We start from the raw sequence: 27,637 nt of genomic DNA, 5'->3' as shown, positions 1-27,637 counted from the left end.
CTCCTTACGAAAAAGACGAAGGGCTCTGGGGTCATCCCCCTCTGGGGGGGGGGGCATCTGCCGAATCCGAGGAAGCAGCGGGGTCGGAGGACCCAGGAGACACCGGGGGAGAGGAGCATCCCCGGGACCACCTGCACCCGAACTGGTCCCTGAGGCTCCGCAGCCGGTCCAGAGGTCAACGGCGCTGAGCGAGGAATTTTAGATGGGGGGGCAAGGCGGGGGGGGGGGCTTTCATCCATCTCATGCAGGCTAGCTAAATAAGATTTATGCATGAGGACGAAATCCGCGGAAAAAGGGACCCTGGATTTACCGGGGGGGGGGGCGAGGGAAGGTCAGGACCCCCCTCCTGGGAACCAGTGGTGGCCAAATTGGGGGTTAAATCGAAAAAATCCAGCCCCCCAGCCCCAGGGAGCACTGAAATCGGCCCCGATGAAAAATCCAAGATGGCGGCCGTTCCCGGGTTCTGCCGGCCCGGGAAAGGCCTAGCCATGCCGGGAGGAGTGGAGCCCCGGGCTAAATTTGCTTGTCCTGCCGAGTAGGGACCTTCACCACCCGGCAGACAAGCAGTGCAGAGGCCCTGCCGTGAAAAACGCGAGGAGGACAGCCCACAAGAAACACAGGCTGTCAGCCGGGACATAGCAACCTCGGCTGAAGAAAAAAACCTGAAAAAACAAAGCTTGATTGACAGCCTGCACAGCAGGAGAGAGCAGGCAGGAACCTGCTGCCTTCTGCTTCTCTGACTGCCGGTTCTAATCCTATACTGACCAGAAAAAGGTAAAAAAGCTGGTCAACTGCTGCAGATAAGTTAGAGGTAGGTGAGTACCTGCAACTTATTGAAAGTTAAAACTTTGAAACTCCTTTTTTTTTTTTTTTTTTTACTGAGCGCAGCAGCGGGTTCAAAACCCTCTCGGCAGCCAGAGGGGGAACGAGGCCCAGAGAGCGTCGGTCCCCACACCTGGAAGCGTACACAGACTCAGGACTAAGCAGGGAACCCCCTCCTGCAAAAGGGGACAAGCCCCCCTGAGCCGGGCAAGAGCTGGGAGATGGACGTCTCCCACACAAAAAGGCACTAAAGAAGGCAAAAATTCCTTCAGAGATTCACTTTCTATAATTTTTTTAAAAACAAGAACCAAAAGAAGTACTTGCTCGAACCTAAAGAGAATAAAGAGGCTGACAAGCCTACAGCAGAGAACCGAAGGGGAGATGCTTCACCTGCTGGGAGACAGACGAATACTGCAAGTTTTAGTCTGTCTCCACCTGCTGGAAAGGAGGCTCAACCCATTGTCTGGACTGATCCGGGTACGTACAGGAACCACCTTCTTGGTTGACAGTATTAAAATATTAGCATCAGATTGCTTATTAATGACTTTCTTTGCATGCATTGCAATATTTATGCAATGCATGCAAATCATATGCAGATAAGGTCATTGCAATAAGGGAGGGTATCTGAGTGGGGAGAAGCCCTAACACAGCTTGATGAATGACAGGTTGAAAATAATTTATTTTTAAATTAACTTAAAGCAGTTGTTTAATAAAAAGTCTCTGAAATAATAGATTATACACACTCTCTAGAGGAACAATGTATTTTTATTAAGCAAACTAAACAAACATTTTATACATCTTTTCAATATGACCACTTCTCACAACGTAAACCTATATAACAACCATTACAACAGTTGCAGGCTGATGCAATACAATGCACACAAAAAAACGTGTATCTAAAGTGGGTGCCCATTTTTTCAACATGCGCACATCCACCTCTCCTGGGTGCATGATGCCAGATTTTAATGAACTGCCATGTTAAAAAGCATTGGGCACCCAAGGGAGCTGTGTCTGTGTGCATGTTTTGCACCGGCATGAGCATTTTCTCTGAGTGACCCCCTCTTGCCCTTTGACAGCTGATTGCTACAATGGGGAACAACCAGGGCTGTCAGCATGCAGCACCTCCCAACCCATTGCCACTCATGCCGGGTAAGAATAAATTGCGTCTCCAAGTGGTTAGGGGACTATGATCGCTTCCACACCTGGTGATCCAAGAAGGCTTCTGGCTTACCTGTCCCCTATAGGAGGTCATTTCTCCAGGAAAACCTGGTGAATGATATTGGGCCAATGCAATCTTTCTCCTGCCCACCTGTTAAGGAAGCAGTGGGATGGCCCTGGCCTCTAGTTTGGTGCTGGGGATGGGTGGAGATGATGATGAAGCTACATCAGGGAGAGAAGCAGAAGCCTCCTGTGTAAGAGGAACCATAGATAAATTTGTTTTTTCATGAGTCCTTGATGTGCTGCAAGACTTAACACCAACTCCGGGCTGGTGTTAATTCTTGCATGATAAAACATGTGCATTAGGAACACATTTTTTTTTACAATGGGGCAAATGCTAATAGTCTCATCTACATGGCATTTACATGTGATGAGCACTATTAGTTACAAACATTTGGATGTGCATTTTGTATGTTCTAATCCCCTTTTTGAGTCAGGGTTAGCTTAGCGCATCCAAAATGCACGTTCAACCATGGGCCATTCAGTGCACTGGTCTGAGCACACAATATTGCATCGGCCTGTTAGTGATTTTTAGAAAATTACTCATAGTACATTGCGAATACCAAAGCCAATGAAGCACATGAAGCAGTTTCAATTACAACTGAAACCCAGTTGTCCCATTTGTCATCCAAAAGACATCTGCTGGATGCCTATGAGAGGAAAAAATTTAAAATTATAAAATTATTTAAAATATTTCTGCTCCACCTATATCAGACTAGCAGTGCTAAGCAGGTTACAAGAAATAACATGTCAATAAAACACAGCATAGACATACAGTACATAAAAGCCCCAAAATATCTAATACTAGCTATGTTCCGATTCTTGTCATTCATTATTATCAAAGGCCTCCTAAAATAATAAATCTTTACACTTTTTGCAGAAAGAACTAAGATCTGTAATAGAATGGAGATCCACTGGTAGGGCATTCCATAATGTAGGCCCAATAGTGGAAAAGCTTGATGTCATGTCTCTTGCAGCTAAACCTGTTTAACAAACAGCACTACAAGAAGAAATTTATCAGCAGAACTCAAATGATGAGAGGGAGTGTAATCACTAAGCAAATCAGCCAGATAAGATGGTTCATGTCTAATAAAGGCTTTGAAAATGAAGACAAGAATTTTAAATGTTATCCTTTGTTATACTGGTGATGAAGTGATGAAGTGTTATACAAGTGATGAAGCATCAGTGCTGCATGCTCCCTAAAACAGCTTCCCTACACAAGTCAAGCAATCATGTTCTATAAGACATTTACTATAAAATGTTCTAAATAGTGGATAATTTTAATTTATTTTTCACAAACCATTCAAAATAAAAAATTCCAGTGTTCTAAAGCTTTTTTTTTTTTAGTATTTAGCTAGTGTAAGGATTGTCAAAAATGAAAGGGAGAAAAGGCATTAATGTAGGTAATCAATTTTCTAACCACTTCCCATTCCTGGGATACTCTTTTTCCCAGCTGCAGAAAGACAACACACACATTTTTGCAGCGGATATAAGCATACATGTTTTACTTTGCATCCACATTTTTACCTCCATAGAAATTGTGAGATGTATGGAAGACCATTTTACATACATAAATATATATTTTTCTCTATGTGAAATATATAGAAATTTGTTGTCTTTATGTGTCCCATAAGAACATCAGTAGTATAATGGGTACATGATCAATCAAACTGATTGATAGGTGAGATAAGGATGACAGCAGACAATCATTGTCCACTTCCGGTCTAAGCCCTGCCCACTTCCCATAGAAGTGAATGGGGCATAGCCACGCCCCCTCCTGCCTCATCCCACCCTCAACCATGCCCCCAGGCCACACCCCTTCCACCCCATGCCACACCCCAGACCCCATCGATGCTCCTCCCCCCAATAGAAGTGAATGGGTAGCCCCTCCCATGCCCCACCCCCAAACCATCCCATGATGTCACGGGTGGCCCTGCCCACATCCAGCCCCAAGCCACACCCTCTGTGATGTCACAGGTATGACATCACCAGAAGTCCACCCCTCACCACCCCCCAAAAACACACCCCCTAAAACATCATCAGAAAGGGTCCTTTCGCTTTTTTAATGATGCCAGAATTAATGGACTCTGGCTGTTTTTGATGATTTCATTGGAAGTACAATACAAAAGCCCCAAAATATGCGCTCCTAGAACATCCTGACGCCTTTTAATGATGATGGAGCCGGAAGTATGCTTTTAAATTGCGCCCCTAGAACATCCTTACATCTTTTAATGATGACAGAGCAGGAAGTATGCTTTGTTTTTAAAAAAAATTACAAGCTGTTAGGTGGCTCATTCTGTTGACAAGGATTTGGTTTTTAAAACAATTGATTACTTGGAACTACATGTGGTGAACTGCATGAACTGCAGACAATGTATTTTTTTTTAACACAGGCACGATCAAACCTGCAAGACAGTTTTTTTTTTTTTTGCAAAGACCGGGACTGGAGTAGTTTATGGGTATGCTGTCACTCAAACCCCCAAGCCAAACCCCCCAGTGATGTCACCAGAAGTCCACCCCTCCCCTCCAACCCCTCGCTGTAGATAAGCATGCCCCAATAAAAGTTACCAGTCAGCTGGCAGGAAGCTGTGACTCATTCTGTACACAGAGACAGGGAGAATCTTCCTCACACCCCTTCCCTCCTCCCCTCTCTGTAGATACGCATGCCTCAACCCTCCCTGCCCAGCCCTAAACCTGAGCAGAGGATAATTGAAAGCAGTGGGGGGGTGTTGTATGTAGGTTTGCAATGGTAAAACACAAGGCTTTAGTTATGTTTAAAAAAAAAAAAAAAAAAAGACCTCTGTATTTACAGCCATACAAAAAACAAGAATGCACCAGCGGATCTTAAAGAAAATTTATTATGACCCAGGATCTATAGGTAGCTTTGCCGGGATAACACCTCTTTTGCATAGACATGCCCAAACTTGCAAGACCCGATATTGAAGGAAGCATGTGATAGTGATCACGTGAGAATAATCTTCAAGCAGAAGTGGTGTAATTGTTCCTGAAAATGGCCGTGTATGAAACACCTAAACGACTTGAAATGGAAATCGTACAGCAGCCAAAACTAAAGAGGTGCCATAAACGAAAGCGGAGAGCAGAAGAAGAAAGCACTGAGCCAGATTTTGATGAACTACCGTTGGGACAAAAGCTTTTTGATCCAGACCTGGTCAATGAAAATGCTATGGTCTCTGAAGATTAAGAGCTGCACAAAGCTGCCTTGGATGCTGATGCAGATTATTTGTTGGAAAAGCTTGAGTGTAAGGTAAGAAAAAAATCTCTTTCCTTCTAATTATGCATTTTAGGGGTGGTGTGTTTGGGAGCTATCTATAATATAGAGTTTGTTTAGAAGAGGTTTTAATTTAATGTTTACATTATGTTTTATAGGAAAATGAAGGATCTTTACAAACAGAAGAATATGGGGACACACCAGATATCAAAATGAACTGTATTTGTTGTTGCTGTCCAAACATCAAAGAACCATCAGATTCAAGCGATCAAAAAAAAAAATCAATCCTGAATATGTGCACGATTTCAGCTTGTGGAGCTATATAGGGTTTCCAAAAGCACAGCCGGTACACAGACTTTTTCGAAAACTGACATTTAGATCAATCGTAAGGGTGGCTGTTTATAGCATTCTTACAAAGTGTCTCGCTGGCATATGTTACGATAATTGCGAGGGATGTCATATCGATGAACCGAGTCAGGATGATCATAGTTGCGTTTTTTGGAATGCCTCTGACACACAGGAAAAATTAAGGACCGCTTGTAACAGGTTGTGCCTAGAACGTGTTTTGAATTTTATTGTATTAGCTGCATATAAAAGAGGCGTATTAAGCCTAAACAATGACGATTTGAATCTGGTCAATTATTTTATACACAGCGTGAAAACTGCTGAAAATCCTGTTCAAAAACTGAACAGTTTGCTTAAACCTACAGATGAGGTTTTAATGATAAAATATATAAATGCCATCATCTATGGGAGAAAGCACCAGTCCTTTTTTAAAAATGCATAATAAAAGTTTTTGTTTGCTAGTAATGTTTTTCTTGTCTGTATTTCAGAAGTGTGTATTGACAATGAAATACTTTGTAATATTTTAATAAATGTTGCCATGTGTATAAATTAGTTAATAAAAACAACTAATAAATATATCAGAATTAACAAAATGTGTCAATTGTGCTTTAAGGTGCTATGGAAGTTTTGGGGGGATATCTTATAGTTTTATTAAGTCTCATTGATATCAATGCACAGCCTGTAAAATGTTTGATACAGCAAGTATTTCATTAACTAAGGAACGTATATTGCAATGAACTAGCGGGCGGATTTTAAAAGCCCTGCTCGCGTAAATCCGCCCGGATTTACGCGAGCAGGGCCTTGCGCGCTGGCGCGCCTATTTTCCATAGGCCGCTGGCGCGCGCAGAACCCCGAGACACACTTAGGTCCCAGGGTTTTTCGAAGGGGGCGTGTTGAGGGCGTGTCGGGGGCGGGGGCCGAACGACGCAGTGTTTTGGGGGCGGGGCGCGGCGTTTCTGGGGCGGGACCGGGGCGTGGCGCTGGCCCGGGGCATTCCGTGGCGTGGCCGCGCCCTCCGGAACCGCCCCCGGGTTGGGGGGGTTCCGGAGGGCGGGGTTCCAGGCACGCCTCCGGGAGGCGTAAATCCATGGATAAAGGTGGGGGGGGGGTTTAGATAGGGCCGGGGGGGGTGGGTTAGGTAGAGGAAGGGAGGGGAATGTGAGGGGAGGGCAAAAGAGAGTTCCCTCCGAGGCCGCTCCGATTTCGGAGCGGCCTCGGAGGGAACGGAGGCAGGCTGCGCGGCTCGGCGCACGCCGGCTGCCCAAAATCGGCAGCCTTGCACGCGCCAATCCAGGATTTTAGAGGATACGCGCGGCTATGCGCGTATCTTATAAAATCCAGCTTACTTTTGTTTGTGCCTGCTGCGCAAACAAAAGTACGCGATCGCGCAGTTTTTAAAAATCTACCCCTAAGTGTGGGGAAGTTGTCTGGACTCAAGATCTGTAAATGGTTAATCTAATCAGGATGAGACAATGTTTGGAAGGGAAAAAGAGAGACAAGGATGACAAGACATTCAAGAGAGGCCTTTCATTTGTTTTTTTAGGATTGTTGGGTGGGTGGGGTGAAGGAACACACAGAGGGGTGGCTCTTAAAACACATCAGTCTACATTTTTGTAAAGTGCCCCAAGACCTAAAGAGGGCGTTGATAACACACTACCTTTCATAAACAAAAGGGCTGTATATTGTAATGACGTAGGTATGGATAGTTGTCTGGACTCATGATCTAATCAGGGAGCAACAATGATCAGGAAACATTAAATCACCAAAAGGTTCAACAGACTGTAGTTTTGTAAAACTGGGCTTCAGATCTAAAGAGATATTGATAATACACAGAAAAGGCCTGTAAATGATAACCCAAGCAAGAGAACTATCTAATTCTATAAGGTGGGTAGTTGTAGCAGATGTCCATCACATGACTGAGAGGCCAGGTAGCTTTATTTATGTTTTTGTTTCAATACACAAGTTTTGAGGTTTGTTGGTGGTTACGCCCCCTAATCATGGTGATAAAAGGGTATAGCCAGTGACCAGAAAAGATTCAACAGTCTGGAGTTTGAAACAGAAATGGATTCTTCAAACAAAGAATGGCGGAAGTCTGTGTTTATTAATAAAATGTCACTTATTAAAAGGAGGCAACAAAGAAAACTGAAAGGTGAGTTAATAGTTTTAATGTATCTTTTTTTTTTAGATATGATTTAAAAAAACAGTAGTAAAAACAGTTTTTGTCTGTTTTATCATTAGAACAGGAAAATATTGCAAAAACAGACACAGATTTGAACATAGACCATCAGCCTGGATGCAGTAAGGCCTCAGAGCAAAAAACAGACCCCCAAGACAACATAGACCAACAGCCTGGATACAGTAAGGCCTCAGAGCAAAAAACAGACCCCAAGACATTTCTGACAATACAAATAAAGGTAAGAAACAGTTTTTCCTTAATGTCTATGCCCCCAAATGTCTCTCTCTTTCCTACATAACAGCCAAGGAAGCAGAGATCTATTTATGAAGACATCAAAAGCATGTGTGACCCTGTGTTTTTTATTTTGTAATTTTTAGAATGTGAAAATGATGCAAACAAAACTATTTCCAAAAGAAAGAGAAAAGAGTCTGAAGATACAGATGAAGGTAAGAAGCAGTTTTTATATCTGTACAGGGTAAACCACCAATTAGTTCACAGTTGTGTAAAAGAAAAGGTATTACCATGTTATTTTTTTTTACATAACAGACCATGTGTTGCAGTTCTGGCCGCAAGCACCGCGGCCAGGCCCTTACCTCCAGGCTCCCGGACCTGCTCCCGCTTCCAGAGGCCTGGGTTGCGGCCTGTTTGGCGGCGTACCCGCTGGGGCTGCACCACTGCAAGGTCTCCCTTGGATGCCCGGCTCCTAGGCGTGTGCTCGCCACTTGGACGCTTTTCTAGGCCATTTCCTGCCAGTGGTGACTCCGCCCAACTCCTGACGTCAGACGCCGCGGTCTTCATAAGCTGGCCGCGGTCATCCAGTCTTTGCCTTGCAACAGGTTAGCCTCCCGGTTTCCTGTTGCGCTGTGCCCCAGAGTGACTCGCCTTGCTTCGTCGCTCCGTTCCTGCTACAGTACCTGCTTGGTTCCTGCCTGCCTGCTACAGTACCTGCTTGGTTCCTGCCTGCCTGCTACAGGACCTGCTTAGTTCCTGCCTGGTTCCAGTACCTGAATCCTGCTACAGTTCCTGCCTGGTTCCAGTACCCAAATCCTGCTTCAGTTCCTGCTTGGTTCCAGTACCTGAATCCTGCTACAGTTCTTGCCTGGTTCCAGTACCCGAGTCTTGCTACAGTTCCTGCCTGGGTCCAGAACCCGAGCCCAGTTACAGTATTGCTACTGTCCTAGTCTGGTTCCAGTTACCTGTCCTGATCCACAACCCGCCTAAGTCCCAAATCAATAAAAAAAGTATGACACCCCCCATGTTAATTTTTATTATTATTTTTAATTTTAGACCGTGAAAAGACTACAAAAAGGTCTATTTCCGAAAGAAAAGACGAGAGAGACAGCAGCAGACCTGTGCACAGGGAGGAAGTAGAGAAAGAATGTGAAAGCTTGGTCTTAGATAATTGTACCGATGACAATGTTTCAAGGGGGATGGTAAATAATTGTATTTCAGGGACCTCTGAAAATGCAGCTGTAGAAAATGAACCGGTTAATTTTGTACAATTTGTGAGAAGGTGGAACCGTGATTTAGAAAAATGTAATGGCGTGCTTTATTCAGAGGATGCGCAAAATATTGTGTGACAAGGCATACAGTACGTTCTAAATGAAATAAGCCATAGTGTTTCCCCACATGATTATATACAGGTACATTTACATTCTACAGGTTTTCATAATTCTTTGTATTCAGGAAAGTTAAACCCTCATGATCTGAATGCTGATGATTTCTTAGATCAAGTTAGTAAACTCCTGCAAAGTTATAGAGAGATACAGTTTGGTGATACATTCCACATAGTCATTCTTGTTATAAGGAACAGGGTGGGGGGCACGAAGGGTTTTAAGGCCTATTCTGTTCAGTCAAATCATACATAAAAAGAGAATGCATTTAATAGACTTGAATAACACAGGTAATGCCCTATGCTTTGCAGGGAGCCGTACAGCCCTCATGTCACCAATAAAGCTCACAGATGCAGAGCTATTAGACCATGCTAAAAAAAAAAACTGCATGCGGAGCTAGGGTGGTCAGAACATAAAAAGATCATGCTAAATGATGTCTCAACATTTGAACAACATTTAGGTATAAACATAAGGATTGTGCTTTATACAAAAGAATGGGGTTGCTTTAAGACAAAGGACAGGCTTGAATTCCAGAAAACTGTTTTTATATTGCTACATGTTGACCATTTTTATGGAATCTTAGATGTAAAAAAGCTCTATTGGGAGCGAAACTTCTGTAAATTTTGCCAGAAGCCGTATAGTCACGATCATAATTGTACATTATGGTGCTGTCTCTGCTTAACAGCAACATGTATAGACAATGTTGGTGCACAACAGAAATTTCCTAAATGCAGACTGTATTGCCATTCTAAAGAGTGTTTAGAAAGGCATACGGTTCTGGCTTTAAAAAAAGAAGTTGAGTGCTTGCTTAAAATACTGTGTGAAAAATGTGAATCGTATGTTGATAAAAGACATAAGTGCCGGGGCAGACAATGTAAACTTTGTTCTGAACCCTTGATCGTTGGTGACAAGCATTTGTGTTTTATGCCCCCTATTGATCATGCACAAATAACTGAAAAATATATATTTTATGATTGTGAATGTGTGCAGGAAACAGGCTTTCATGTTCCAAATTATATATATGCAACAACACAAGAAACTGGGAGTTCAAAGGTCTTGAGAGTATTTCTGAGTTTGTTAAGATTTTTTGTGACAAAAAGTTCAAAGGATACACTTTCATAGCACATAATTCTAAAGGTTATGATGGTTATTTTGTAGTTAGAGAGCTGCTAAAGGAAAAGATGGATGTGCGCTTGTTAGCTCAGGGTGCTAAGCTCTTACAAATCACAATAGAACCCCTGGGTATACGGTTTAAAGGCTCTTTAAATTTCCTGCCCATGAAGCTTAGCAAGCTTCCGCAAGCCCTGGGGTTTCAAGGCTGTAAGGGCTATTTCCCGCATTTTTTTAACACCAGGGTTAATCAAAATTATGTGGGGCCTATGCCCGGTGTTGAGTATTATGGAGATGGGTATATGATGTCTGGAGAAAGAGAGGAATTTTTAAAATGGTACAGGGACAATCAAAATAACACCTTTGATTAACAAAAGGAGTTCACCTATTATTGCCAACAGGATGTGAACATTCTGAGACAGGTGTGTATCTTATATAGAACTGAAATCATGGCTATGACAGAGAGAGAGGCGGTTGTAGAGCAGGATAATGGATCTAAAACTGTGAAAAGAGGTATAGACCCCTTCCAGTATATAACACTGGCATCTGTGTGCATGGCTATGTACAGGTTTATGTTTTTAGAACCCAAGACCGTGGCACTCGTCCCTCCAGACAACTATCACAAACACACAAAGAGACATTCAACACCCTCTATACAGTGGCTGATGTATACAGAGGCCGCAGAGCAAATACAGATCACCCATGCTCTAAAGGGGGGTGAAAAGCAGGTGGGTCCCAATTTTCTTGACGGTTATGCACTTATTGATGGGGTACAAACAGCTTTTGAATTTAATGGCTACTTTTTCCATGGTTGTCTGAGCTGTTATAACGATAAAGACCAGAACCCCTTAACGGCTACAACCTTTGGTTTTCTCAATTACAAAACACAAATCAAAGCAGATTTCCTGAAAAGAAAAGGGTTTAAGGTCATAAGAGTGTGGGAACACGAATGGATGAGAATGGTGAAAGAAAATATTAGGGGTTGTGCAGACTTTCTGGTTAAATCAGGCCTGCCGCAGCCGCTAGTACCCAGAGATGCCCTCTTTGGTGGTAGAACCAATGCTACATGTTTGTACTATAAAGCCAGACCTGATGAAAAAATACATTACTATGATTTTACCAGTCTGTACCCCTTTGTCAATAAAACCAAGGAATTTGTGGGTGACCAACCCTGTTGGCCACCCACAAATCATTTATGACAGCTTTGGTCCCCTCTCAGACTATTTTGGACTTGTTAAAGCCAAAGTGTATCCACCACAAAAGATCTTTTTCCCTGTATTACTGATCCGTGTGAGTAGTAAGCTCATGTTCCCGCTGCGGCACACATGCGCTGACAATAGTCTGCAGGATATGTGCAACCACACGGATGAGGAGAGAGCCCTCGTAGGGACTTGGTGCACCGTGGAGATGAATGAGGCTGTTGCAAAAGGGTATGTGGTTGCTGAAATATGTGAAATATGGCACTTTGAATGTAAATCTGTCAGCCTCTTTTCTGAATACATAAAAATACATCTCCGTCAAAAACAGGAGGCCTCTGGTTACCCTCAGTGGTGTACCAATATAGAAAAACAAAACATGTATATATCTGATTTTTACAAAAAAGAAGGTGTAGTTTTAAGGCCTGAACAGGTTAGTATAAACCCTGCAAAGCGCCAAATTGCCAAGCTTTTCTTAAACTCTTTGTGGGGGAAGTTTGGTCAAAGAACAAACCTACCTGTTACAAGTATTGTGAGAGATCCTGATGATCTGTGTAAGTATTTGTTTTCACCCGAATATGATGTTTCATCATGCAATTTTATTGATGATGAAACAGCCTGTGTGACATGGAAGCATTCAAAAGACCGCAGGGTATTGTCAGGTAATAGAAACATCTTCATTGTCTGTTTCACAACTGCTTATGCTCGTTTAGAACTGTACAAACTGCTTGACAGTTTGCAAGAACGTTGTCTGTACCACGATACAGACTCTGTGATATTTGTTAGTTGTGAGGGTGCCAGTGATCCCCCTTTGGGAGATTATTTAGGACAGTTGACGAGCGAGATACCCGCAGACGAACATATCACAGAGTTTGTATCGGCTGGGCCCAAAACATACGGCTACAAACTATCCAACGGAAAGACCTGTATGAAAGTGAAGGGGTTTACGTTAAATGTAGAAAATTGTAAAAAGATCAATTTCACTAATTTGAAAGATCTCGTCTTTGACTATAAAACTGACGCTGTGGACAAGAGTCCTAAAAAGATTCAGGTACAACAATCTGGGATCATAAGAAACAAAAAGACCTGGTCGATAGAGACCGGCCTACTTAAGAAAACACAAAGGGTCATACACGATAAAAGGGTGATAAAAGAGGGTTTTAACACGCTGCCTTATGGATATTGAATATGTGGATGTGCACTGGAGGCACTCCTTTTCGTGTATTTTAGCCGGACCATCAAATAGCGGCAAAAGCTTCTTTGTTAAAAACCTGATATCACGCTGGACGTGTGTTGACTGACATGCCTGATAATATTGTATGGTGTTATAGTTGCTGGCAACCTTTGTATAAAGAAATGTTGTGTAAATATCCTTTTATCACCTTTATTGATTCTTTGCCCGATACTTTTAACGATGATCAACTGTTTCCAACCAATAAAATAAATATGGTTATTGTAGACGATTTGATGACTTCTGCTTGTAAAAGTGATGATATCGAGAAAGCCTTCACACAATACGTGCATCACAGAAATCTGAGTATTATATATATTGTACAAAATGTCTTCTGTCAAGGCAAAACAAGCAGAACTATAGCCTTAAATACCAAATATATGGTGCTCTTTAAGAATCCTAGAGACAAATTGCAAATCGCTGCAGGAAATAGCCCTTACAGCCTTGAAACCCCAGGTCTGGCTAAAATGTTTAGAAGCCTTTTTAGAAGCCTTTGAGGATGCCACCAGAAAGCCATATGGATATCTCATCGTGGATTTAAATGTTACAACCCCTGAGCATTACAGACTGAGGACAAAAATCTTTCCACCAGAATGGACCACGGTATATTGTGAAAAAACACAGCCCCTCCATAAAAAGAAGTGAATATATATTCTCCCCCCACATATTTGTTTTGTGTGTGTCCCAGAGACCATGTCTGCTCGCTTAAAGCGGAACCTAGCCCTTTTAAAAAACTTTTAGTTCAAGCCTCTCCGCAGCGGAGAAAAGCGATCATAAAGGCCGCTTCTAATGATTTAGTGGGGGCCATAGCAGAGATCGCATTAAACACTCTGAAAGGTAATGTTCCTTTATCACAACAGCAGATAAACATCTTGAAAAGGAAACATCAAGCCATAAGAATTCTGGGTGATAAAAGAATAACACTTAAAAAAAAAAAGAAGCTGGTGAAGCAGTCGGGGGGGTTTATCGGGCTTCTGCTAGGCTTTGCATTACCACTCATCACTGGCCTTTTGAGCTAAACACTATTGCAGTACACAGAAAAAATGTATTTAGTGCCTAGTCAACAACTTGATCGTTTGAGAAGCCCTTCAGTTCATGAGGAAAATATTAGAACCACAGCTGCTCAAAGACTCGATGAAGAAATGAAAGGTATACTTCAAAGTTCTGGTATGTCTGAATATGAGAAAGCCAAACACTATTCAGACATGCTACAGTGCTATCTGGTGCTTAACAGACATGGAGAAATGGAAAAAGAAAGAATAAATCTGTATCTACCCCTATCGGATGAAACAGCAACCTCTGCATTTCTAGAGCACAATAGCCCCCCAGACCCCATTCTGCAGGAAGTGTTAAATAGCATCAGCATGCGCTATAGAAAAAATGCAGAAGTACTGCTCAATAAACTGTCAAAGAATAAGGACATTGTATCCTGGGAGAGTAATGGGACTTTTGTATACAAGGGAAACCCTGTAAGTGGTTCTAACCTATAACTCTAGCAGCCGCCACGTTACCCCCGTGTCCGTCGTCCCCACCTTTGTTACTTTACTCTCTTCAATTCCTGTAAACATTCATTTTATACTCATTAACCACACAGAGAACTGTTGTTGGTATAATAAAGGCCGCAGCTTTTATTTAACAGATCAATAAAACTTCCCTGGGTACCCGAACCGGTATTATGTCTCCACCGCTGCCCGCCGTAAGTACCAAGCAAGGCAGTCGTGCTCCCTGGGCCCCCCGCCTTGTCCGCCAGCCAGGGGGCCCTGACCATCGGCACGTTCCGTGCCCCAACCATTTTGCGCCGCCCAAGGCGCTGACCGGCTTCCAAGCCATCCTGTGATGTCACCGGCATCACTTGCAATATGCCCTACCGGCCCGGGTAACCGCCAAAACACGAGGTAGGGTGCACCCTTGCCTCGTGTCCCCCACTTCCTAAATAAGCTGCGGCCTGGAATCCCGTAGAACTTTGTAAAATGCACTCCCCACCATGGTATCCCTTAGAGGATGTTTCCATCCTCAAAAGTTCCGGTCCTTCATTTTTATGTCCCGTTGGTAAACTTTGACCAGCCCATGAATATTGCCTCCCTTGACAACTCTCGAACCTTCCTTCACGCAGCTGTGAGTTCCTCACTTTTACGGTGACGGTGCTGCGTGGGAACCGTCTAGTCGTAAGTCTTTATTATAATTACCTGTGTAGTCGAAGTATGCTGATTATTATTACCAGTGTTGCGGGTCCTTATCCCGATATATCATTGTTGCTATCAGGTGTCCTTATCCCGATATATCATTGTTGCTATTACCTGTGCAGCAACCCCCAAGTCTCTAGGGCGCCGTAGTCGTAATCTACCAGAATTCAAAAAAAAGGTTAAAAACCTGGCTCTTCAGGCAAGCATTCCAATTCCCAGAGTGTAACTAAGCACCTCCTCCTGCCTTTCAGATCCAACCATTGTAGGGTGTCACGAATAGCTTGACACTTAACTTCTTACTCGTACTTGCTTATTCGCAATGCCTATTTAACATTTAACTATTTAAAATTGCCTACTTAACAGTCATCTAACAGAGGACATATTATATAACCGTTGCAGTCGATATACGCTACTAAAGTCCATTGTAAAAAAGGGGAACACACACATACTATTCAAAACACGAACAAGGTTATTTATTATTTGTTAAATATTATTGATATTTCACTGTTCCTTGTAATAATGTTCATTGGTTGATTGTTATTGTTCAATGTTCTATGTAATAAACCCCGGTCTAACCTCCCAGACCAGGGCAACCTTTTTGTTACTTGTAAACCGGATTGATTTGTATTGCATACAGGAATTCCGGTATATAAAAATTAAAAATAAATAAATAAATAAGAACCGTTTTCGAGGACCAATCTAAACACTTAATGCATGGTGTGTCTGGAAGAAATAATTAGTCTTTGTTAGTTATGTAACTTTATCAAGTGCCGACCTTGGTATCCGGCAATACCAATTAACGACGCACCATGTCTACTCACCCTCGGCCTATTGGGTCCCTCGTAATAAGGTTGTGGATGTGTTAAATCCTGGCTGTAACTTCTTAATGTCCCCTTCAGCTACTGTCGCCCGACTGGGTAGCCGGGATTAGGTCTCCCCGTCATCTACTGTCGCCCGACTGGGTAGCCAGGATTAGGTCTCATTACCTCTTCCCACTTCTAAGTCTCCCACTTGGGAGACCTCCTCCCGCCTGTGTACGTCGCAGGTATCAGAAAGCCGGGGCGCTCGCTCTCCACCTGCTTGTAAGACCTACTCAAGCCTTACCTGGTACTTTGCGGATATCAGCATGCCCACGTACCTGCTCCGCGGGTCCCTTCGGGGTTTTCCTCGCTTTACCACTCGGTATGCTGGCTCATTGGGAGGTGCCCGCTGTCCCCGAAGGTGCTCCTCGCAGGCCTACCCTCTTGGGGTCTGGGTCTTCGGGTTCCTTTACTCGGGTCTTCGGATGCTTCTACTCGGGTTGCTTTCTACAGTGGGAGTAATGCCGTCAGCTACTGCTACTATGCTGCCTCCGCCGTCCAGCCTCTCCCTTTCTCTCTGTGGGTACATCCGCCCTCCCTCTTCTCTCCCAGCGTCATCCTAACAGATTATTCCATTAAACCGCTCTGCGGGCCACTGTGGGATCGCTCCTCAGGTCCCTTCTGCATCTCTCAACCCTCCGGGGTTTTCTTCTCTTTAACCACTCAGTATGCCCACTCCTTGGGGGGTGGGGGGGTGCCCGCTGTCCCTAGCTGTGTTCCTCAGGAACCTCCCCTCTTGCATATAGGTCTTCGGGTTCTTTTTTCTTGGGTCTTCGAGTTCCTCTACTCGCGTTGGAGTAATGCCGTCAACTACTGCTGCTATGCTGCCTCTGCCGTCCGGCCTCTCCCTTTTTTCTCTGTGGGTACATCCACTCTCCATCGTCGCACCCTACCAGATTATCATGTTAACCGCTCTGCCGACCGCCTTCGGATCTATCTAGATGCGTACCATTGTCGGATCTATCTAGCTGCGGACCGCTGTCAGCTCTATCTGGATCCGTCTTGCTGGTGTTGGGCTCTGGGGTGACCCCGCTCGCTGGCTAGCGTCGTCTCGCTCTCCGTCGTAGCAATTCGGCCGTCATAGCGATTCATCACTTGCATTCCCTCGGTCGCCTGATGTGCACCGTCAGTGACAGCCGGGAGAAGCATCTGCATAGGTTTTAATCGTATTCCCTTGGGCATCTGCCTGTGCGTGCCCGATCAGTTATTGCGTTCCTGCGCATTTTTTCGCCTCCTGCCACCCTCTTAAATTTCTGATTCGGCTGGAACCATCCTGATATTCAATGATTTAGGTTTGTTGTTTTTTGGTTTGTATTTTTTTTTTTTTTTTTAAATTATTCCTGCTTCGTAACTTCGTAGCTATCTGGGTTTCCTTGTGCTGTTATGGCCCCAGCGTTAATCTGCCTCCCTAAGCTTAAATGGAGTATCACTCCTCGGGGGCTCCCTTCTCGCTCCTCTTGGTTCCAGCCTGCTGAACGGGATCCCGTGTTCGCTCCTCGAGGGCCTATATTCCTGCCTGGCGGCGAATGACGTGGAGTGGCGTGAGCCTCGCCCAGTTGTCTCCCTTCTTTATAGCCAGCTGCTGTAGCCACTAGGCTACCGAGGAAGACTTGAGTGCCGACATTGACCCTATGAGTTCTATTGCAGATAGTGATTGAACTTCAACACCAATGCTGATGATATTCAGCCTCTTATCCCCCTGGTGGACCCAATTGAGCAAACATTTTAATTAATAACCCTTTTTATAGATGCATAAGCAATCGCTATGCCCCATGAAGTTTTGCCCTGCAGGACTGCAGCCCTGCCGGGCACAACAACTCAGTACTTCCATCTCTGGCGATTCTGCTTCCAGTGTAATATAGTACTGTCTGTGTGTATCTCCCTACTCACGCCTATGCGGGTGGTCCCTCTCGGGATCTCCTCTTGAGGGTGCTGTCTTCTGCGTTCGGCCTAAGAAATTCGGCCAAATTGTGAGCTCCTCCCCTTGGGGAAGCAGCATCGCACAAAATTCAGCGCAGTGCGAGGCTTAGTTCCTATAATTAATAACCTGTATTGTCATGTTGGGTCAGAGCCAGGATCCATGAAAACCAGCCTCCTGTTTCCAACCGCGGCCAAAACAGGTCGCCAGCACCCGGCAGCCGTCCGAACGCCCAGCAGATTCCCAGCCAGTGAAACGCTTACTAGCAGTGGCAATTCCGAAATGTCCCCCATTGATAGCTATTCTATGACTGCTCCTTGAAGAACTCGTCCGGACCACCTTGGTACCCATCAACAATCCCGCACCAACCATCCGAACCACCTTGGTACCCATCCACAGTCCCGCACCAACCACCTTCTCTGACCAAAGATTCCAGAGCACCATAGTACGTCGAGATCCAAGCGCTCGTCTGCTTGGTTTTAATTGTGCCACTTATCAACATCCCTTATCTGACCGAATCAATCACTGACTCACGTCCCTCCATTCCAGCCCTCTCGAGACTTCAAACAACTCCACCATAAAGCCCTTCAAGCAGCACATCCTTAACCTCTTATAAATTTTTTTTTTTTTTTTATTATTATTAGGGTAGCGGTTCTCCTCCCTTTTGTTGCCCTTCCTGTACTTTCTCCATTGCAACTGTATCTTTTAAGAGATATGGTGACTAGAAATGCGCCGTATTCCAGGCGGTTCTCCACCATGGCGTGATACATAGGAACCCCGACCTATGCCATGCCCCATTCGCCATTATTCTCCCCAAGTTTTTTTTTTTTTTTTTTAAAGCGCACTTCCCTTCCGGGTGGCAGCTCCCCCCTGTTCCCCTCTACGATCCCCATCGTATTTTCTCTAGAACTGCTTGCTCGCCCGGAGAAGTAGAACTCCACCACCCACTAGCATAGCTAAATTCTTAAGGGGGGAACTGTCCGTCCCCCCCCCAAAAGCCGCGCCTTCCTAGTCTCAAAGCTCGTACACCCAACTGCATACTCGCATAGCGCTGTCGCAGTCTCAGGTCCGTGACGGGGTTGCATGTGCCCCGCTCTTCGCACTACGCCCTTCCCCACCCATGAACGGGCCATCTCCTCCTCAAGCTTCGTCCTACCCCGGAAAACCCTGCCAACAGCGTCCGTTCAAGCATAACAACAAAAGAAAACGCCCGTCTGGGTCAGACCAAGGGTCCATCAAGCCCAGTATCCTTTTTCCAACGGTGGCCAATCCAGGCCATAAGAAGCTGGCAAGTACGCAAAACTAAGTCTGTTCCATGTATCCATTGCTAATTGCAGTGTCTCTTCTCTAAGTGAACTTAATAGCAGGTAATGTACTACAAGGACTTAACCAATCCTTTTTAAACACAGCTATATAAACTTCAGTAACCGCATCCTCAGGCTACAAATTCCAGAGTTTAATTGTGCACTGAGTAAAAAGAACTTTCTCCGATTGATTTAAATGTGCCCCATGCTAACTTCATGGGGTGCTCCTTAGTCCTTCTACTATCCCGCGGGACCTCTCCCCTACAAGCGCCTGGCCCACCGGGCAAAACCCCCACCGACCACGTGCCCCGCACGACTCCCTCGCAACAACAATGACAAAATAGTCCAACGTTCCCCTGTCGCAAACCTCTGCTGCCTGCATGAGGGAGCGAAACGACCAGCCCCCCTCTCTCCGACCCAGGAACGGGACGTCCCCTTTCCAAGCGCTCTCGACCGGGAAAACCCCTCTGAAAGCGCACACCGCAGGCCTGCAAGCCGCCCGGGGGAAAAAAAGGGGGCAGTGTCTTCCAGAGCCGGCACGCTCTCCCTCCCCTCTCCCCCGTCTACCCCATACTTCGTTGGAGTGTCAGGGAAAAACGACAGGCCCCAGCCGTTCCCCGCCGCCACGAACAGCGGGAGACGGCATCCTCCCCAGTAAATTCTGCTGCCCGCGAACGCGCAGTGCCAACCCGATCCACAGCCCACTCTGGGGTCCTCCCGACCTGGCCCAGGTCCTCTGCCACCCCCCATGCTCCGCCAGAGGCGGCCGGCGAGCCTGGTCGTGCCTGGTCGTGGTTGCACAGGGCGAGGGCATCGCCTATTGCTCCGGCAGCAAGACCCCACGCCCCCCGCTAGCGGCGGTGAAGGAAACCCTGCGCCGCATGGTAGAACACACGAACGGGGCCCCTCTGGACGCAAACCGCTGTTAAACTTTCGTGCGCACGTGGACTCCGAGGGAGCTCAAACCGCTCTCCATCGAACAGGCCCTCGCGTGCGGGAAAGGAAAGCACCCACCCCCCCCGCTGGCCAGGGTGCCGTCGAACAATGTCGAGGGACCTGACAACGCCCCTTGCTCCAGCCGCGCTGCTCAAGCCCCCTGGTCACGCGCAGGAACAGGTGGCCCACCGAGCTCCCCTTCTGACCAGCTATGCACCGCCAGCCCCGCATTCCCCGCTGGGCGAAACCGCAGAGCTCACCATTTCTGTGCGCGCGCTGGATTCAAAAAGGGTGGTCCTGTCCTCTTCGCGGCCCTTTAAAGGGCCGTTGACGTCATCTGCCCGCACCACCTCTTCGTTGCCTGTGCGCCGGCCGTGGTGGGCGTGGCCTAGCTCCGTTCCTTTGGGCGCACAGGGAAGGGGCGGGCAATGGCCCGATCGCGCGCCGGGGCTGCCGCCCCAGCACATCCTCTCCTTCCCCCTTCGAGGGGACGCCGTTCCCTCTGGGTGAAGGGCGGCGCATCGGTTATTGGTGGGCTCTGCCCATTCGGTCCGGGCCCACCTATTTAGACCTGGTTCGTGGAGCTACACAGACCCGTGCTCTTTCACATCGGAGAATACCCAAAGGTTGGGGAGAGTTCATGCAATCCCTGGCAGAACTAAACATGCCCTCCACCATCATGGGTAATCCAGCCAACAGGGATCTGCTGGTACAACTCAAGGAAAATCCTTTTGTGACAACTGCTGAAATGTACACAAAGACTGTAAAGTGCAAAGATCCCCTTCCCCGTAAAAGACGTAAAGTACTTGACACAAACAGATGGTTGAATGTGTAATTATATATTTTCAAATGAAAAAAAAAGGCTTTTTTAAATATAGACTATAGACGTTTGGTTTGTTTTTCAAAAAATCCTCAAGAGAGATTGTTTTTATTTAGGATTAATACAACATTCTTGGTACGGTACACACATCTGGGGTGCATGAAACAGACAGTGAAAAGATCTAGACATACAATATGTTCTCTGTTGTTTTTTACAAATTGTAAAACCATTTTGTCATTTTGCAGTGGTTCTTCGGAATACATTTTTAAAATATTTTCAAAAGACAGCCCTTTACAGCGTTGCTGTAGGAAAAACACACAATGGTTACCGCAGGTTGTAGATACCGGGTGTTGCAATTGTTTGCTGCTATATAAAACATCCTCACAATGTTTATTGAAAAAGTTCATAATACTGTTAGGGAAGAACAAGCTATCAGGCTGTTGCCCATAGGAATCAAAAAATTCTCCTGTGCCGTTTTCAGTCACATATATTGCTAACCAGTGTTCTCCAGGAAGGTCGTGGGGGTGGGTATTTACCACCAAGCTTGCAGGTTTCCTTTCTATTTTATTTATTTATTTAAAATTTTTTCTATACTGTCGTTAAGTTAAATACCATCACAATGGTTTACAGAAGGGCACGATAAAGAGAAATATGGGTGGTATAGATTACAAATTACTCGTGTGCCATCATAATACGGTAACAATGTAAAATAATAAACTAGGTGTGTAAATTAAACCTGATTGTTAGGCACAAATTAGGCAGTTTGTACATCAGACTGGTTAGGACATCTACAAAAGATTTTGTAACATATGGATCCTTCTTTAAAATACGGAAGATCTGTACGGTGTTCATCATCATAGATAATCAAAAAGGACGTTCCTTCTGTGGTTAATTTCTATCACGTTGTCAAAAACATCATACACAATCATATTCACCGTGTGTGGCAAAGCGATGGCAAAATGGATTTCAGCTCGTAGATTACCGGTTTTAATCAAAGAGTAGTGGTCCGTGCACTCTTGGTCGGGTGATAGGTCAAAGGCCAGTAAGGTATAACCTTAGTAAAACTCTTGACGATCAATCAAGAGAGCACTGTCTTTCAAATGTTTACCCGTCGCTTGAACCAGCTGCATGTATTCTCTGATACAACAGCCATTATCGAAATCCGGTTGGAGAGGTTTCCCTGGGACTTGCTCACCATCCACATACAGTGCAGCAAAGTTAATATCGTAATGTTTAAAATTGAAGGGGTTTTTAGAGTAATTACCACTGAAAACATCATTATCCACAAAGCCCAATACAATAATTTTGGGTAATTGTCCCAAAAAGAGGTTTTCCTGGTTAGTCACACAGGCGCCAGCCGGTATGCTAAAGACTTTCAGACCTACACGCTCCACGGCGTACTTGACATTAGCTCTCAGCAGCGCTTCTGCATGCCCCAAGCGCACTCCTGGGGACACTTCACTCTCCTTACAAAGAGGGCTGCAGATAAAATAAGGAGTTTGTACTTCTCATTGGCATCTCCGCTCATTAAGCAAAACGTATCTTTGTTCCTCGTTAGTTTAATTTTCACATCCATGCCATTTATGAGCAGCTTTTCTTGAAAAAACAGATCGCTATGTAAATGTCCCAGAAGCTCTACTTTACAGCCGTTATGGCTAACGGCTGTAAAAACAGCTCTTTCGGTAAAACCTTTATTACGGGACCCCACGTCTCTCACTTCATGGTTTCCAGCTGTGTCTTTATAAAACAGACCGCTTGTAAACTGTGTTTTGAGAGGACCCTCACCATAATTGAGAAGCAGTTCTATGAGGGCTCTGTAAGGGTAACAGTTGTTACCCTTACAGACTGACTAATGAGTCTGTCTCCGAGAGTGACATCCAGCTGGCTAAAAATAGAGGCTATTGGATAGTTCACGAGAGCTACTTTGGCCCCTACATCAAGATCGGACCCATCTTCGTTCACAATTTTACAAGTCAGGTACAGCAACGTGTTGTTCAAATCCAGGTAATCCTCGCCATGTCCGGCTATATAAAAATCTAAAGGGGCTGTTTCTGACAAGGCAGATAATGGCAGAATCTCCACATAAATACTTTTTTCTATGCTGGTTTGTGTGGGGGCCAGTTGAAACAGATCCAGTTCTGATTTCAAGCATTCTTCAGACCCCTGATGTACAAAAGCCATAGTTTTTTAGAATATATCTTGCTTCTTGGCGGAGAGGTTTCTCTTCTTAACCTTGCGGTTAGTCTTTTGAGACTTGACATGTTTGGTCTTCTTTGTTTTAAAAGGTTCAGGAGGCCCCTGTTGATTGGTTCTCTTTCTTTTAAACAGCTCTTCTAATAACCACTAATCCTGACCCCTCCTGCTCCGTGTTATTGTTCATTTTATGCAGAACGGCCGTTGTAACACTGCCCATAACATCTTTGGCGATGTTTTTTACTGCACTTTTCACATGAGGTTTAACAATCTCAAAAGAGGTATTGCTTTTCTAAAGAGACTACGAAAAATACTGCCTATCCCAGCCCCATACATGACTGGAGCACCGTAATACCCCGAAAGGCCTTCACCGGCCTGTGCTGCATAGTAATTTCTGTATGCGCCAGGGTCCCCGTAGTCTTTAATCACAACTATTTTTAAAAAATAGTTTTCCGGGGTCGCAGGTGTAGCTTAAGGATCACTTTCCCATAGCGAAATGAGACATGTTGGTTCTGGTCCGTCTTTATTTCAAATGTTATGGTATCTATGTGCTGCTTGTTCACAGGAACATAATGCAGTTTATCATAAGTGAAGGTGATAAACTCGACCTTACCCGCTTTAGTGGAACACAGCGAAGTAGCTGCACAAAATGGTCTCCCACCAGCTGGTGCTCTACAATATCCGTATACATGTATAGGGTATTAAACCCTCCTGTGATATCCGTTGGAAATAGCGAGCGTTTTGTATTCGCTTTAGCTTCTAGCCCCAAAATGGTCGCTAAGTCACCCCCTGTGGAAATTACGGCGTTGTCCTCTGATTTTAATTTGATTCTTCGGATATTGGGGTCATAGATGATTCGTGGTGCCATGGGTTTGAGGAGACTGCTCATGTCGTGGTTCATTTGGTCCATCAGGTTTTGAACGGTTGCATAATACCCTCTTTGTACAACAAAGTGATGCTCCATGCTTCATTCACCCATGGTGATAACATACTTATGGTCTTCTTTAATATTATCCCATGTGTTCAGGTACTGTATTTCCACCAGACCCACTTCCCACGGACCCTGTAGGTCCAAAGGTCTAGCTAATCGTGTGGTGAAAATAGAGCTGGTGTTCTGTGGAAATATTCTCACAGAGGCGTTACTAGGCAGCATTATATAAAATCCCCCTTCATTCATTTTTTCTTTTTATGATACAAGGCCTTTTCAAATCAAATGTCTTGAATCTCTGATGCTTTTATCTAGCTGTTAAATTTTTCGGGCCACCCTCGCCATTTCACAAAGCGCTGCTTGTTCTTACCCCTCCCTTTTACCTTTAGAACCTTATCAACGCGGTATATTCTGTCCTGTTGAGGGCTGACTTTCTGTAATTCTTCAGGATAAAAAGAACCTTGAATGGCTTCCTCACCATAATCTTGTATCTTGTACACTGTTTTCTGACCCCTGTTTAAGACATCAGTTATTATAAATATCTCATCTGTCCATGTTTGTTCATAACCTTTTTCAAATTTCCCTTTAGTTTTTGACAGTCTAACATGATCCCCCTTTTTAAAAAAAGGCTTAGCCGTTTCATGTTTGTTGTTATTGCCGTAGATTACTTTCCAGAACCGCAGAGAGTTTGAGGCTGCTACATCGATGGAGCCTGTATTGTTCTGTGAAAACTGTGATTGTAACTGTTCATAAAAGCCTGAATTTCCATTTGTATCCACAACCTGCTTATTAGAAGATATAGGCAATTTAGAATCATTCACATTTGTGTGCATTTAATCTACATCCATCTGGGCTACTTCCTTCTTAACCACAAACTTTCTACTGAGATATTCTAACTTCCCTGTTTTGCATGTATCCTTGGAACATACCTCCCTCCAAACAATGTGCTTCTGTTGTATTTCTACCATTATCTAAGAACATAAGAAGAACATAAGAAAATGCCATAATGGGTCAGACCAAGGGTCCATCAAGCCCAGCATCCTGTTTCCAACAGTGGCCAATCCAGGCCATAAGAACCTGGCAAGTACCCAAAAACTAAGTCTATTCCATGTTACCATTGCTAATGGCAGTGGCTATTCTCTAAGTGAACTTAATAGCAGGTAATGGACTTAAGAACATAAGAACATAAGAAATTGCATGCTGGGTCAGACCAAGGGTCCATCAAGCCCAGCATCCTGTTTCCAACAGAGGCCAAACCAGGATACAAGAATCTGGCAATTACCCAAACACTAAGAAGAACCCATGCTACTGGTGCAATTAATAGCAGTGGCTATTCCCTAAGTATAATTGATTAATGGACTTCTCCTCCAAGAACTTATCCAAACCTTTTTTGAACCCAGCTACACTAACTGCACTAACCACATCCTCTGGCAACAAATTCCAGAGCTTTATTGTGCGTTGAGTGAAAAAGAATTTCCTCCAATTAGTCTTAAATGTGCTACTTGCAAACTTCATGGAATGCCCCCTAGTCCTTCTATTATTCGAAAGTGTAAATAACCGAGTCACATCTCTCATGATCTTAAAGACTTCTATCATATCCCCCCTCAGCCATCTCTTCTCCAAGCTGAACAGCCCTAATCTCTTCAGCCTTTCCTCATAGGGGAGCTGTTCCATTCCCTTTATCATTTTGGTTGCCCTTCTCTGTACCTTTTCCATCGCAACTATATCTTTTTTGAGATGCGGCGACCAGAATTGTACACAGTATTCAAGGTGTGGTCTCACCATGGAGCGATATAGAGGCATTATGACATTTTCCGTTTTATTAACCATTCCCTTCCTAATAATTCCTAACATTCTGTTTGCTTTTTTGACTGCTGCAGCACACTGAGCCGACAATTTTAAAGTATTATCCACTATGATGCCTAGATCCTTTTCCTGGGTGCTAGCTCCTAATATGGAACCTAACATTGTGTAACTACAGCAAGGGTTATTTTTCCCTATATGCAACACCTTGCACTTGTCCACATTAAATTTCATCTGCCATTTGGATGCCCAGTCTTCCAGTCTTGCAAGGTCCTCCTGTAATGTATCACAGTCTGCTTGTGATTTAACTATTCTGAATAATTTTGTGTCATCTGCAAATTTGATAACGTCACTCGTCGTATTCCTTTCCAGATCATTTATATATATATTGAAAAGCACCGGTCCAAGTACAGATCCCTGAGGCACTCCACTGTTTACCCTTTTCCACTGAGAAAATTGACCTTTTAGTCCTACTCTCTGTTTCCTGTCTTTTAACCAGTTTGTAATCCACGAAAGGACATCGCCTCCTATCCCATGACTTTTTAGTTTTCGTAGAAGCCTCTCATGAGGGACTTTGTCAAACGCCTTCTGAAAATCCAAATACACTACATCTACTGGTTCACCTATATCCACATTGTGGTCCTTAAGCTGTGGGGGTCTCTTATCCAGATTGAGCATCATTTTTAGAACTGATATCAGATCTTTGGTACAATTAATGGGGTATCCGTGAGGTCCTTGGATGCAAATGTGCTCAGTTAGTGCTTACATGCTTGCATTATATTACATGCCGGACAAAGCACATCCTGGCGTTAATAATAATATTGCCGAATCTCTTTCCCACTTTCAGATGCTATGCTTCAGAGGCAGATCATTTCCCAATCCCTATACCAGAGGAGATATGGCAGCTTGGCCTCCCGACTTTTGGGAGTTGATCTCAGGTTCCTTGGCAGAGTACACAAGGAAAAGCTATTGCTAAGCATTGTTTGATTTCCATACCTTCCTCGCAGATGACATCGGGTCAGGGATATTGCCTATACCACCTCCCACATCGGTTAGATACATCCTGTATTGTAAAGACTAGGGCATAGCGAGATCTTCGGAAGCCACCTGTTTGGCAGGCCTATTGTTCTTTTCCAGAGTGTTGGGATTCCCCAGCTGCACTGAGTTATTTCCAGTCAAAAGGCTCATGATAGGCTGGGAAAAGGAGAAGGGCAGACCCCGGGACTTGAGGTGACCCATCACATACAACTGACAGTTCCAGAAGCTGTATGTTTTGATAGTTTTGAGGTCTGCCTTTTTTGCTGCACCTTCTCTATAGCATTTTATGCAGTGCTACGCGTAAGTGAATTAGCAGCTCAATCAGTTGCGAAGCCAGGCACAGCTAGTTTACAGCTGGGCGATGTAGCATTAGTGTGCAAAAAACTAGTGCTGTGTATTTGAAGGTCTAAAACAGACCAAAGCACAAAACGTACCAGCATAGTCTTGCAGGGATGGATTCGTGAGGGCACTACCCATTCTATTGCACTAAGCTCTACCTAGGGCAGTGCCCTTCCCTGATGGTAGCCCACTTACCCGAGACCAATTCAGGTAGGTTCTCTGTTTAGCTCTGCAGGCTAGCGGCGTATCCATGGAAGGTTATGGTACTCCGTATGCGGTGGCTACCACAGCTGCCAAGCTGGGTTTGCATCCTAATGAGATAATGCCCACAGGTAGATGGTGTTCAAGGAGGTTCAGTTTATACATTAGGCAGGA

The 27,637-nt window shown here is 44.6% G+C and overlaps 1 protein-coding gene across 1 annotated transcript in view; it reads right to left on the bottom strand.

Moving 5' to 3' along the window:
- Nucleotides 1-2,156: 2,156 nt before the first annotated feature.
- The window catches only part of TCTE3 (t-complex-associated-testis-expressed 3), a 231,029-nt gene continuing 205,548 nt past the window's right edge, over nt 2,157-27,637 (bottom strand). Inside the window, exon 4 of the mRNA XM_029594217.1 lies at nt 2,157-2,690. Coding sequence (XP_029450077.1) covers nt 2,580-2,690 — 111 coding nt within the window. The 3' untranslated portion in view covers nt 2,157-2,579. The remainder of the gene's footprint in view (nt 2,691-27,637) is intronic.

The sequence above is a fragment of the Rhinatrema bivittatum genome, chromosome 3 (assembly GCF_901001135.1).
Source record: "Rhinatrema bivittatum chromosome 3, aRhiBiv1.1, whole genome shotgun sequence".
NCBI lineage: Eukaryota > Metazoa > Chordata > Amphibia > Gymnophiona > Rhinatrematidae > Rhinatrema > Rhinatrema bivittatum.
This window is presented reverse-complemented; position numbering and strand designations above follow the sequence as displayed.